The 14,431-nt window shown below is 36.0% G+C and overlaps 1 protein-coding gene across 8 annotated transcripts in view; it reads right to left on the bottom strand.

Annotated features, from left to right (window-relative positions):
* Nucleotides 1-14,431, bottom strand: part of USP3 (ubiquitin specific peptidase 3) — a 101,127-nt gene that overhangs the window by 29,731 nt on the left and 56,965 nt on the right. For all 8 annotated transcript variants that reach the window (XR_014809649.1, XR_014809653.1, XM_021094087.2 and 5 more), the window contains 3 exons: nt 7,098-7,244; nt 3,846-3,952; nt 3,598-3,678 (listed from right to left, as the gene is read on the bottom strand). Coding sequence is in view for 6 of the 8 variants with exons in the window: in XM_021094087.2 (XP_020949746.1) it covers nt 3,598-3,678; nt 3,846-3,952; nt 7,098-7,244 (335 nt within the window). In the remaining 2 variants the exon portion in view is untranslated. The remainder of the gene's footprint in view (nt 1-3,597; nt 3,679-3,845; nt 3,953-7,097; nt 7,245-14,431) is intronic.

Here is a 14,431-nt window from a genome sequence, read left to right on the forward strand (position 1 = left end):
ATGTCTTTTCCTCTAATAATAGGGCTTTTCTCCTTTTCTAAAAACAAACAAACAAAAAATTCTTTTCCATTATGGTTTATCACAGCTCCCTGTACAATAGGACCTTGTTGGTTATCCATCCTATATGTAATAATTTCTATCTGCTAAACCCAAACTCCCAATCCATCCTTCCCCTACTCCCCCAACTTGGCAACCACAAGTCCCTTCTCTGTGTCTCTGAGTCTGTTTCATGAGTAAATTTCATTTGTCATATTTTAGATTCCATATGATCAGTGATACATGGTATTTATCTTTCCCTTTCTGACTGACTTCTCTTAGTACAATAATCTCTTTATAATCTCCATGTTGCTGCAAGTGGCACTATTTTGTTCTTTTTATGGCTGAGTAGTATTCCATTGTGTATATGTACCACATCGTCTTTATCCATTCATCTGCTGATGGACATTTAGTTGTTTCCATGTCTTGACTATTGTGAATAATGCTCCTATGAGCATGTATCTTTTTCAATGAAAGGTCTGCCTGGATATATTCCCTAGGAATGGGATTGTTGGTTCATATGGCAACTGTATTTTTGGTTTTCTGGGGAACCTCCATAATGTTTTCCACAGTGGTTGTACCAACTTACATTCCCACCAACAATACAAGAGGGTTCCCGCTTCTTCACACCGCTCTAGCATTTGTTATCTGTAGACTTGATGGCCATTCTGACCAGTGTGAGTTGGCACTTCATTGTAGTTTTGATTTGCACTTCTCTAATAATTAGCAATGTTGAGTATCTTTTCATGAGCCTATTGGCCATGTGTATGTCGTCTTTGGAGAAATGTTCACTTAGGTCTTCCACCAGTTTTTCGATTGGGTTTTTTGTTGTTATTGAGTTGCCTGAGCTGTTTCTATATTTTGGAAGCTAAGCCCTGTAGGTTGCATTGTTGGCAAATATTTTCTCCCATTCTATAGATGTTTTTTTCATTTTGTATATGGTTTCCTTTGTTTTGAAAAAGCTTGTAAGTTTGATTAGGTCCCATTTGTTTATTTTTGCTTTTATTTCTATTGTTGTGGGAGACTGACCTAAGAAAGTATTGCTGCAATTTATGTCAGAGGATGTTTTACCTATGTTCTCGTTTAGGCGTTTTATGGCATCATGTCACATGTTTAAGTTTTCAAGCTATTTTTAGTTTATTTTTGTGTATGGTGAGAAGGTACATTTTAGCTTCATTGATTTAAATATGGCTAACTTTCCCATCACCCCTTGCTGAAGAGACTTTTTCACACTCTATATGCTTGTCTCCTTTGTCAGAGATTAACTGACCACAGATGTGTGGGTTTAATTTCTGGGCTCTCTAATCTGTTCCACTGACCAATATGTCTGTTTTGATGCCAATATCACACCATTCTGATTACTGTAGCTTGGTAGTATTGTCTAAAGTCTGGAAGGGTTATGCCTCTAGCTTTGTTCTTTTCCTCAGGATTGTTTGGCAGTTATGATTCCATATAAATTTCAGGATTATCTGTTCTAGTTCTGTGAAAAATGTCAAGGGTAATTTGGTAGAAGTCACATTAAATCTGTAAATTGCTTTCAGTATTTATGGCCATTTTAACCATATTAATTCTTCAAATCTAAGAAGCAAAGGAGGATATCTTTCCATTTTTTGACTCATCTTCATTTTTCTTAAATAATGTTGTATAGTTCTCAGCATTTAAGTCTTTAATATCCTTAGTCAAGATTATTTCTAAGTATTTTATTTGGGGGGTATGATTTTTAAAAATACTGCTTTTTATACTCCCTTTATGATATTTCATTGTTATTATAAACCAATTTCTGTATGTTAACCTTATATCCTGCCACCCTGTTGAATTCATTTATCTGTTCCAGTAGTTTTTGTGTGGCATCTTTAGGGTTTTATATATATATATATATTTATATTTATATATATATATATATATAAATTGACACGTCATCTGCACAGAGTGACAATTTTACCTCTTCCCTTAAATTTGGATACTTTTGTTTTTCTTATCTAATTTCCTCTCTAAATGATCCAATGTTTGTTTTATTATTAAGTTAGTCTGTATTCACATGCCATAGATGTAAAAGGAAAGTGATTTGAATTTTCTGGCAAGTATACTGTGATTTTTTTTAATCTCAAAAAGGCCAAAAACAGCTTTGGAGAAACATACTGAAGCCATATATTATAGGGGTGAGTGGATAGGGTTTCCTTAAATTTCTTCTGTAACCCGGTTCAGAAGAGAAAACACTGTGGGAACAAACTAAAAGCATCCACAAATGTTTTCATATACATTTTGCAGGATAATTTGACTCTACAGAAGCAATTTCCAACAGAAATTTTTGTAATAATGGAACTGTTCTGCATCTCTGCTAACAAATACAGTAGCCACTAGCCACATGTGGTTACAGAGCACTCTAAACATGGCTAGTTTAACTGGATTTTATTTTTTTTTAATTTGATTGAAGTATATAGTTGATTTACAATGTTTTATTGGTTTCAGGTGTAGAGCAAAAATGAGTCACACATATAAATATATCCATTCTTTTTTCCCATATAGGGTATTACAAACTTGAGTAGATTTTCCTGGACTATATATGGTAGGTTTTCAGTAATCACCTGTTTTACACAGTGGTGCGTGTGTTATTTCCAACTCCCTCCCCCCACAATTCTTCCTCCCAACAATGGTTTAACCTATGGTAACCCTAAGATTGGTTCTGAAATCTGTGAGTTTGAAGAAACTGAGTTTTAAATTTTATTTTGACTAATTTGAATTTAACTGGCACATGTGACTCATGGTTGCTTTATTAGTGCAGTTTTAGACCAACAGAATCTTCTATTTTGTAAGAAAAGATTATATGTACATTAATCATTAAGACAGTCCTCCTAAAACAGTTGAAGAAAAGAATTATTTTTAGTGTACATGCAATTCAGGATAGAAATTCTGTTCTTTGCCTTCAGTGAAGAGGTACTTAATGACAGAACATATACTATATCCTCTTTGTTTTTTCTAGCCTAGTTTTTTCTTTTTACGACTTAAAAGTACAATTGGTCATTTTAGTGGTTGGTCAAGGACAAGTCTTTTGCTTTGACTAAAGGCAAGGAAAAAACCTGTTCAAAACTCTCTCAAATGTGAATTTTAATAATCTTGCAATTAAAAGCAAGGCTTCAAGCTTAGCCAACAATTGTATGTATCATCAACAGAATTCTCAAATTATTAGTCACATAAAAGGGTAAATGACAATTGATAAAATGCCAAGTGTCTCTCTTCCTCTGGATACTAGTAGAATATGCATAGAATAAATTCTTTTTCATTAGGTCAGAAAAAGTTTTGTTACAGACTTTCAGTTTTAAAATCAGTATTAAAAAGGGGGAAAGATGAGAAATATCTTGTGCCTGACTTAATATCTCTGGTAGGCAGTCCTGCTAAACAGAATTTTTTTAATAGGAAAATTCATTCAGGTTTGACTTTTGTTAAGTTGTAACACAAATTCATGAGAACAGTTAACAACATAGGGCATACAGATGAAGCTTATAAAATCTATCCAGCTGCTTCAAGGGGGAAAAGAATTCTAGAATATTAAAAAATCTTTACCTCGTAATGAACAAACTGGTCCATTTTCTTGATTCTTAGAGCGCTTATTTCTGAACTGACTTGGAATATCTAATGAAAGGTCTTGAAATAGGAAAACAGAGAACTGTTAAAGGCATCAAAAAATAAGTTCAAAATTTGATGTTATTTTTAAAGATTGATTTCTTTACTATCTTAATTTTCAAAGGAAATATTAAAGTTGTTGCTATTTTAATACTATACCATATCTCCACATGCCATATATGTCTTACCTAGGAATGGATCAAACTTTCTAGATTCTGTCCCACATATGAGGCAGTTAACCTCATTTTGGAGAATGCCTCCGAATATAGCCGTGACAACTGTAGATGCTCCATTTCTAAAGAAAATCACCACACAAGAAAACATCTCAGTTAAAAAACACCCAAAATAAATGCTTCAAAGATCCTAGAGGGGACTGCCTTTTGGGGAATATATATATTATTTATAGTCATTTAAATTAATTATAAAATAATACAAAAACTTCAAAGCTAAGTAGACATACACTAAATAAAAGGTTTAAGTCACTGGCTGGCCTCCCCTCACCCCCATCCACCTCTCCTCCAATCCTGAACACTGCCTGTACTAGCAGAGAGATCACAAACGTGTCTGTACTCAGGGCAAAAGGACCTCCAATACACTCCTCAGAAAAGAGGGAATTCCCTTACACTGGAGCCTTTGCAAGATCTCTCATATTTACAGGGAGCTCTCTCAGTTACTTGACTTTAAACAACCTCAATGAAAGATGGTTTTAGATTTTCTTAGATGGTAAGATTTGGGGGGAAAGAGGTAAATTTAATGCATATTTAGTAATTACTGGTGGAGGTATGACTTCACAATCGAAGTGCTGGATGTTACTATCAATTCCCTTGTGGAGATCAAAAGTGTGTACAGCACTTTAAGAACAACAACAACAACAAAAAAACTTGTTTTGTTATTTAACCTCTCTGTGCCTCACCTTAGCCAACTGTAAAATAGTAGCAACATCCAGGCCTGGAGTGACAATGAAATGAGACTATACGTGTTTTTAGATAAGTGCTTAACCAAAAAGTTAGCCCTTAGAGTGTTCTAAGCCTACTTGATTAGCATAATAACTGGGTTCATAACTGCCTCTTGCTTTTCTTTTTTTCCCCTTAGTACGTATATATTCTGAACATGTACCTCACTCTTTGACAGCTGCACTGCATGCCTCATTATGGACACAGAATAGACACAAGAACAGCAAAGAAAGTGCACCAGTGGCAACATGATTAGCAAGTGCTTATATTGTACAGCACTAGCTACAAGCCAGGCTCCATTCTCATCAGTTAATCCTCACAACAGCTCCATGAGATAGATACAATTATCTCATTTCACAGACCAGGACGCTGAGGTTTAAAAAGTTAAGTAAAATACTCCTAACACACTGAAGCACACATTCAGTTGCCCCAAGCCAATCCTACTGCAATAATGAGACAGGCAAAACCTCCCTGATTAATTCCATCATTTTACAAGTTTGCTTCCTTTTCTACGAAAGGGCTTCCTTCCTAATGGCAAAACAAATATACTGTAGCTTTTTTTTTTTTAAGTTGTTCGTAAGATATATCAATCACTTTAGAAAATTTAAAAAGGGAATATACATAATGACCGTTTGAGGTTTTAGATTTAATGTGTCATAAACAAAGGATATACAAAAAAAAAAAAAAAACCTACTGAAAATAAAGGGACTGTGACTGATCTTTTCACACTGATGTTTACATACTCTGCTGTCTTTAATTAAAATAGAAAATTGCTTTATTAAAAAGCAGTACATTTAAAAACCTAATGTCCTTCCTTTATAATTTCTTCCTTTGAGAAAAAGATACTCATCAAGTCTTGGCTCTCTGATGCGTATGGCATGAAGTTTAGGTATACAGTGACTTAAAACAAGATTCACAAGTAATTTTCAAAACCACTGTTCTATCTTATAACTGCATACCAAAATGTGTAAATATTGGCTACTTGAACAGGCTGTTATGCTGTGAAGGTCCTTTATATTGGGACTTATGATTTGCTATATATTAAAAAGAATACACTGGCTATTTATTTCTACCACCCCCATGGCCACTTTCAGCAGGGTTCAACATGTTTATATGAATAAATACAAGTACTGCACAGGAACTCTTTTTTTTGTAGCTTTAGCAAATATGATCCTCAGATCCTAAAATGCATCCACCAGCAAATTTAAGGAAATATAAGGAAACATGGATTTTGAATATTTGATAATTTTTATGGTCCTAACTCACTAATGGAACTAACAATTGGTCTTCTTTAAAATATCATAAAGGGTATGGATTAACGCTAAAAAAGCTCATTAGTTAATAAAAGAACATCCTGTCACTAATGTGATTCCATAAGGGTATTTTGGGAATCAAGTAAAATAATAAATTATATATATGTGTATATATATACACACACACAAATACCCTCTCACTTCACACATTGTATCCTTGATAGAGACTAGCTCAATATCCTTTGTGTATGAATATACCATCATAAAATACAAAACAGAATTTTTCATTTAATACTATGTTCAATTTGGTGCTAGCAGCAAGGACAGTTTTACCAGATCACATGTCCTTCCTTCATGATGTGTAGTAGATTCTAATTCGAATCACAACTACTAGGACCTGGAGGGTCAAACATTTTAAGAAGTGTGGCAATTCATATTGATTGCCCTTATGATACAATGATCAGATTAGCTATGAGAGTGCTGTGTCATTAAAAAGACAGAAATTATGTGAAATCAGATTTATGGACCACTGTAATACTACAGTGACTCATGTATATTACTTACTCTTGTCCTTCTTTCTTCGGGGAGTTCGTCTTATAAATCAAAAATTTGAATAAAAGGAGACAATTAACCAAAATCCAAGCTGAAATAAAAGCCAATCATCTCTCCCTCAGCAAAATAAATGTTCTGATCTCCATGTATATTTTGGGGTATTAGTACCTGGTAAAGCAACCCAAAAGGCTGTTTTGTTCATATATAGAGGCAAGAAAAAACTCTGAGAACTTAAAAATGCCTCAATTTGATAAAGGAACAGATACACCTCAGGAAAATTTAAGTCCAAAATGGGGCTTTTGGAAAATTTGCATTCAAAAAAATTGTAAGCCTTTGTTATTAGTGAACAATTATTTTAATATATGACAATTAAGTCTCCCATCCATTATTCAATACATTTGAAGAAAAATTTTAAGTGCTAAACTGTACAAATATTTTCTATTATTTTCTCAAGTTTAATCTATAGCAAATAACCATGAGAACTACACCAGGATGCAAATACAAGATGCCTCCAGAAGGGAAACAGGAGGCATATGCTAGTCCACGTGATCACAAAGTTCAAGTGCACAAAAGTTTCATCAAAAGTCCAGGAAAACTCTCCATCTTCCATTATAAATCTAATAGTAATGTCCATAGAAACCTCTGAGGTCTTCCCATAAAACAAAAGGAAGCTAAATCTTACATGCAACATTTGTTACTTGCAGACAGAGTGGAATTCTCTTGCAGAATTGATGAGCGGGAGATCCCATTGAAACCGCCCTGGAGTTCCAAGTGCAGGTGGTCTAACAGGTAGCGCATGAATTCATGGGCATCCTGCTGCTGATAGCCCCTGGGCACAAACAGAAACAGTCACTGTGTGGCTCTGCCTGCCCACTCCAAACACAGAGAAGGCTGAAGTGCAGGGAAGCACTGCAGCCCTGTGCTCACTGGGAACACAGTGAGTTCCCGAATCCCTCAACTTCATTTCCTTCATGTTTTATACATAAAACTACCATCAAGACAGAATTCCACTACTTAAAAACAAGTCTGAAAACACGGACTATTAGAATTAATTGGACTTGTGGTGATCTCAACTGATCTCACTTTAGCAAAGAGGCAAACCGAGGGGCAAAAAAAGGGTGACATGCCTAAAGTCCTATGACAGAGTAACAGAGATGGAACTATACCCACGTCTCCTGGATGCACACATCTTTCCGTTTTCCACATGGCCTATCAGAAGACTCTCAAATGTTAAAATTCCACATCTTACCCTTAGAAAACTAGGTCTAAACCACCACTCTAAGAAATAAGGAATTTAAAACTAAATCTTTAGGTTGAAAGATACTCATTTTTAAACACTGGCTGAAAGGAAGAAAAAAAATTTTTTTTTTTTTTTGTCTTTTTGTCTTTTCTAGGGTCACACCTGCGGCATATGGAGGTTCCCAGGCTAGAGGTCGAATTGGAGCTGTAGCCACTGGCCTACGCCAGAGCAAAGCGGGATCCGCCAGAGCAAAGCGGGATCCGAGCCACGTCTGCGACCTACACCACAGCTCATGGCAACGCCAGATCCTTAACCTACTGAGCAAGGCCAGGGATCAAACCCACAACCTCATGGTTCCTAGTCAGATTCATTAACCCACTGAGCCATGATGGGAACTCCAAGAAAAATTTTATCTAAAGAGTTAAAGATGCTTAATGTTTCTATGCTTACACCCTAATCTCTTACTCAAAAGACATTATGTAAATAAATACTGTAAAAATGCACTGACTCATACACAATTATGCTCTAGCCTAAAACCTGAATATATACAGCAAAATATTCTCAGATTACTTCTTACACTATATTCAGTGAGGAAATTAAGTGGAATTTTATGCTAATATAAATCAATAACAAGTGAACAGTAATGAAATGTGATGGAAAAAATGAAGCTGGTACAGTAGAAGGTCATAGAGGTTTATGTAGATAAATCAAGCAATGCTAATATCTAAAATATTCATAACACCATGGATAGGCAAGAAAGCCTACATTTTGCCATATGGGAGCTTCTTAAGTTTTCTGGTCTGGTCTTGAGTCAAAACTTCCACCACTCTTCTAGATAGTGGTTCCATAAACAAAATTTCTTTTAAGCAGAGTTTCCCTTTTCCTAAAATTTCTCCTATAAATTATAAATTACGGCAATGATCTGCCTAATCAATGGAACTTAAATCAGAAGTCACTTTGGCATATCACTGCAACTTTTTCTAAACTACTTAGCAACCAATTATCAACATACGTGTTCAAGTATTCCCTCTAAGACTTATGAATAAAAATATTAAAATTCATAGTCAAGGGAGTTCCCGTCGTGGCGCAGTGGTTAACGAATCCGACTAGGAACCATGAGGTTGCAGGTTCGGTCCCTGCCCTTGCTCAGTGGGTTAAGGTTCCGGCATTGCCGCGAGCTGTGGTGTAGGTTGCAGACGCGGCTCGGATCCCGCGTTGCTGTGGCTCTGGCGTAGGCTGGTGGCTACAGCTCCGATTCGACCCCTAGCCTGGGAACCTCCATATGCCGCGGGAGCGGCCCAAAGAAATAGCAAAAAGACAAAAAAAAAAAAAAAATTCATAGTCAAAAGTTGGTAGTTCCTTTATCTAAGGATGTGCTTTAAACTTTTCCAATACAACATTTTTTTTTCATGACTCAAACATAAGATTAGTATTTCAGGTCATATCTGAAATTCTAACACATATAAAAAATGTTTTATTTTCTCACCAAAATAACCTAACATCTAATAATTTTCTAAAATGGACTTCATGAAAGCCAGTATCTTGGCTATATCAATTTGCATTTTCACCAAAAACATCTCCATCCCTTTTGAAACAATCCGCCTAAATTGTTTTAAATCATTAATGAATTATTTCCAACCACACCATGATTCTCTTATGTCAAAATACATCTGGTGTTTCTTTTACCATTAGAAATAATTTGTTGACCTATGTGAGATCATGGAACGCTCAGCTTTTTTTAAAGTTAAGTTATAGGCATCTGTTTCAATTTGTGATCTTCAAGCAGAAACGAAAAAGTTTCTTCTAGGACTAGGAAATTTTTCTTATTCTAAGGAGCTATTTACAATACCATTTTTAAGCATTTAAATGAAAACTTTCATTGATTTATCTGAAAGTCTTCATAATTATTCAGTATGTTAAATTCAACAAACTTCAGTTATCTTTTCAATTATTTCCCAATTATACAATCTGGACTTCAGAGTTTCCTCCATAGTTAATTAGGTTTCTCTTGTTTGGTAACGTTAAAAGAAACACTCCTCACATACGGTGCAGTGCTTAAGTTTTCTATACAAATTATTTCAGAGATGTCACCCAAACAGCTGTTTGTGAATTAGTGAGGAAATGGATTTATGAAGAACCAACTGGTATCTGAATTAAGAGAGAAATGAAGACAGAGGGAGATAATGGTGGATCCAATTTTAACACTTTCCTATATTCACTTGTTTATTGCCTCAGATAAGGGTTACCTCCTCCTTAATGTCTACAGAAAATCTGTCATAAAAATGCTATAAGAAATAACCACTGAAGAGCACACTGGAAATATAAAATGCCTAGAACACCATGAGGCATCCCTTCTGAAAGAGGGGGCTGAGAAAGACACTGCAGAGGCACAGTGTATAGGAACACGGGGGCAACTGTCTCTTTCTAAGTTTTGGCACAATGACGCAAGCTGTATTTACCCAAATCTTAAAGAAATGTTCCAATAAAAAACAAAGAAAATGCTACTGCTTAGGTGAAAGGCAGGCATTCCAAATAATAAAACAGATACCAAGTAATACAGGCACACACAAGCACTCTTGTGAGGCTCCAACATGCACAGTTGTGACACACTGCTGTGCACTACTATTTTGTGCTTTGGCGGGACCAGAGCATTCAGTGTAAAATGGCAAAGACCAATACTGAAAAGGATACGCCTCTCCAGAATCAAACTCTCACTCTAGAAAAAACTTCTTCTAAAACACCCAGGATACATTAGAATTTTAGGTTCTGTTCATTTAATTTCACCTGTTTTTACTTTGTTTTGTTTGGCCACACCTGTGGCAGGTGAATTGAATCTGCACCATAGCAGTATCCCAAGCCACAGCAGTGACAATGCTAGGCCCTTAATCTGCTGAGCCACCAGGAAACACCTTCGTTCAACAATAACATTTAAAATATGTTACTGCTTTGTCCAAATTATCTGCAAAACCAAACTCAGTTAACATAGCTATTCCTATCCAATGTGAGACATCAATCATGACTGAGTTTCTTCTAGACAAAAATATCTAGAAGAAAATGAAAAATATAATTTTGTGTACAAATATACCCAAAAAATATACAACAGCAAAACTCCTAGTTAGAACTAGAGTTTTATTGCACTTCGCCTTATTGTGCTTTGCAGATACAATGTTTTTACAAATCAAAGGTCTGTGGCAACAAGAGCAAGTAAGTGTATTAGTGCCATTTTTCTTTGCCCCCCCCCCTTTTTTTTTTTTTTTTGCTTTTTAGGGCCACACCCGAGGCACATGGAAGTTCCCAGGCTAGGAGTCAAATCGGAGCTATAGCTGCTGGCCTACACCACAGCAACAACAACGCCAGACCCAAGCTGCTTCTGCGACCTACACCACATCTCATGGCAATGCTGGATCCTTAACCTACTGAATGAGGCCAGGGATCAAACCGGCATCCTCATGAATAGTAGTTGGATTTGTTTCCACTGTGTCACGATGGGAACTCCCCATTTTTCTAACATTTGTTTACTTTGTGTCTCTACCACATTTTGATAATTCTCACAATATTTTAATGTGATCTGATCTCAGGGAACTTTGATGTTACTATTGTTTTAGGGTACTGCAGACCACACCCACATAAGGCACTGAACTTAATAATGTTTTTTGTGTTCTGACTGCTCCATTGACCAGCTTTTCCACTGTCTCTCTTCCTCTCTTGGGGCTCTCTATTCCCTGGGCCACAACAAAATTGAAATAAGGCCAATTAATAATCTTAAAAAGGCCTCCAAGTGCTCAAATGACAGGCAGAGTCACACGTCTCTCATTTTAAGTCAAAAGCTAGAAATGATTAAGCACAGTGAATTCTCTTGCACTGTGAGAATTAGTTGGCCATGCTGTGAATACAAAAGAAAAGTTCTTGAAGGAAATCAAAAGTGTTACTCAAGGAGTTCTCCTGCAGCACAGTAAGTTAAGAATCCGGTATTGTCAGTACAATGGCTTGGGTTGCTGCTGTGGTGCAGATTTGATCCCTGGCTCAGGAACTTCCACATGCCAAGGCTAAAAAAAAAAAAAAAAAACAGTGCTACTCCAATAAGGACATGATTGATAAAAAAAAAAAAAAAAAGAAAAAAAAAGAAAACCTACTGCTGATAGGGAGAAAGCTGGAGTGACCTGCAGAGAAGATCAAACCAGCCACAACATTCCCTCCATCCAAAGCCTAATCCAGAGCAAGGCCTGAACTCTTCTCAATTCTATGAAGGCTAAGAGAGGTGAGGAATCCGCAGAAGAAAAGTCTGAAGCTAGCAGAACTTGATTAATGAAGTTTAAGGAAAGTAAGCCATCATCATAACACAAGTGTGATATGAAGCAGCAGGTTATCCAGATCTTGCTAAGATCAGTAATAAGGTGGCTACACCAAACAACAGATTTTCAGTGTAAATGAAGCGGCTTATGTTGGAAGTAGACATCATCTAGGACTTCATAGCTGGAGAGAAGAAGTCACTGCCTGGCTGACTCTCTTGCTAGGGGCTGATGCAGCTGGTGACTTTAAGTTGAAACCGGTGCTCATTTCACATTCCGAAAGTCCTAAGGCCCTTAAGAATTATACTTGTATTGTTTACTTATAAAATATCAATAGCATCATATTTTGTCAAGTTATCTATTTACAATCACTCAAAAAAGATTATTACTAAGTTAAATAGATCTTTGAAAGGATCTATTTCAAAGATCAGATCACTGAAAGGCGATAGAAAAATCTAGTAACTATGGTTGCTCCCAAGAAAATCAATGGATGGGAAACAGAGTAAAAGAAAAATTTCCATTGTGTATAGTTTTTTGACCTTTTGAAATTTTGAACCAAGTGTATTTTGTCTCCTAAAAATAAACTTTAAGGAGCAGGTTAAGGATCTGGTGTTGTCACTGCAGGGCCTCATGTCACTGCTGTGGTACAGGTTCAATTCCCAGCCCAGGAACTTCCATATGCCACAGGCGCAGCAAAAATAAATACTTAAATAATGTAAAAATAAACTTTAAGGTATTTTTAAAGAAACGATGGGAAAAGCGGGGCATACTAGGAAGCCATAAGAAGATGGCAAGTAGATCTATATATATTGAGAAGTTCAAACTCAGGAATAGTTTCCCTACTAAGTAACTAGATTTTGGTTTGAGTAGGAAAAGAGAAAGAAGAACTTTGATGATTTCTATGTCCAAAGCTGTTGATTACATTCAGGGCATTTTTTTTCCTGCATTTATTTAATAGATGAAAGTCGTTCTTACTTCTTTCAGGGTCCTCCTATTTCATTTCAAGGGATCAAATTCCCTAGATATGGTCATATGTTAATCAAGGAAAATGGGCTTTCTAGACTTCAAAAAAATTTTACTTTGGGATTATAAATACTATTAAAATCATAATTCAAAACTCAATCAATTTCCACTTAGGCACATTATAAGAACTTTACCCTGTGCACATAATAGAGGTAACAATTATAAGAAGAAAGCCCTACCTCCCTGCCTCACACCTGGGCATTGTGCAGTGACCCAGCACTACAGCCTTATCCATGATATAATCTCAAGATTTAGATCTAACCAAGAGAAAATTATTCTTTGATTACATGAAAAATGGGAAACAATGTGAATCATTATGGAAGAAAGAGAAAGCCATGCTAAGAAAATACAGACATCCTATTCTGATCAGTCATTGAAGAAACCTAAGAATTCATGTGTACTAGGAATCACTCCAGAAACTCCATGCCAAATTTCTCAGCCTGGTTACTTTTCCCAAAGGTTCTTTCCCTTCATTGGTAGGGATATTAGAATATGCATAATTAAACAACTAAAAACTAAATCATGTTCATAGCTGGGCTAAAGAAACTAGAAAAGGCAGAAATGTAGGCAGACAGATGAAAATCAGAATTCTACTGAATGAAAATTTTCTTGTTTCTGAAGAGTGAGGGAGGAGTTTCCTTGTAGTCTTATGGTTGGTTAGGACTTGGTGCTTTCACTGCTGTGGCCCAGGCTCAATCCCTGGTCTGGGAATTGAAATCCCACATTAAGCTGCTGCACACTATGGCCAAACAAATAAATAAAAATAAGATTAAAAAATTTTGTTTAAATTTGGTGGTGGTGGTGGGGGGGAACGTGACACACTGTGGCATGTAGCAGATACTGGGCGAGGGATTGAACCCACACCACTGTATCAACCTGGGGTGCTACAGTGACAACGCCATATCCTTAAACTGCTGTGCCACAAGGGAACTCCATGAAAAATAATAAAAATTACAAAAAAAAAAGAAAGAGGGAACTGAGTCACCATGGGAAACAGGTAGAATACTATCAGTATAAAGGTAGTTGGTAGGCTCACTTGAGCATAAGATCAAATTACTATCAACATATCTATCACTGACCAACACAATGAGACCTGAGTTCTAATTCTTGTCCTAATACCTAATAGATATGTAAGACTGAATAACTGCTCATCTGTCTCAGTTTTGTCTTTAACATGGGGATAACACTTCCTAGCTTGATGGGAATTTTTTGTTTCTTAATGAAGATCAAGTATAAAATATCTAAAGTGCTTGGCACATAACAAACATTCAATAAACAGAAGAAGCTATTTTATATAATAATGAAACACAAAGATTAAATTGCTATCAAGAGTCTAACTAGGTGATTGCTAGAAATTTTATATAAAGTCCAAACTTGATTAGCAGTAACTTTGCTATTTCTACCCTTCCTATTTAGAGTCAGGAAATTCTAATATTCCTAAAAAATTAGTCTCTCCTGAGAGGA

The sequence above is a fragment of the Sus scrofa genome, chromosome 1 (assembly GCF_054392235.1).
Source record: "Sus scrofa isolate SSC_HxYL_T2T_F1_AM1 chromosome 1, Sscrofa_HxYL_maternal_Yorkshire_Landrace_v2.0, whole genome shotgun sequence".
Classification (NCBI taxonomy): domain Eukaryota; kingdom Metazoa; phylum Chordata; class Mammalia; order Artiodactyla; family Suidae; genus Sus; species Sus scrofa.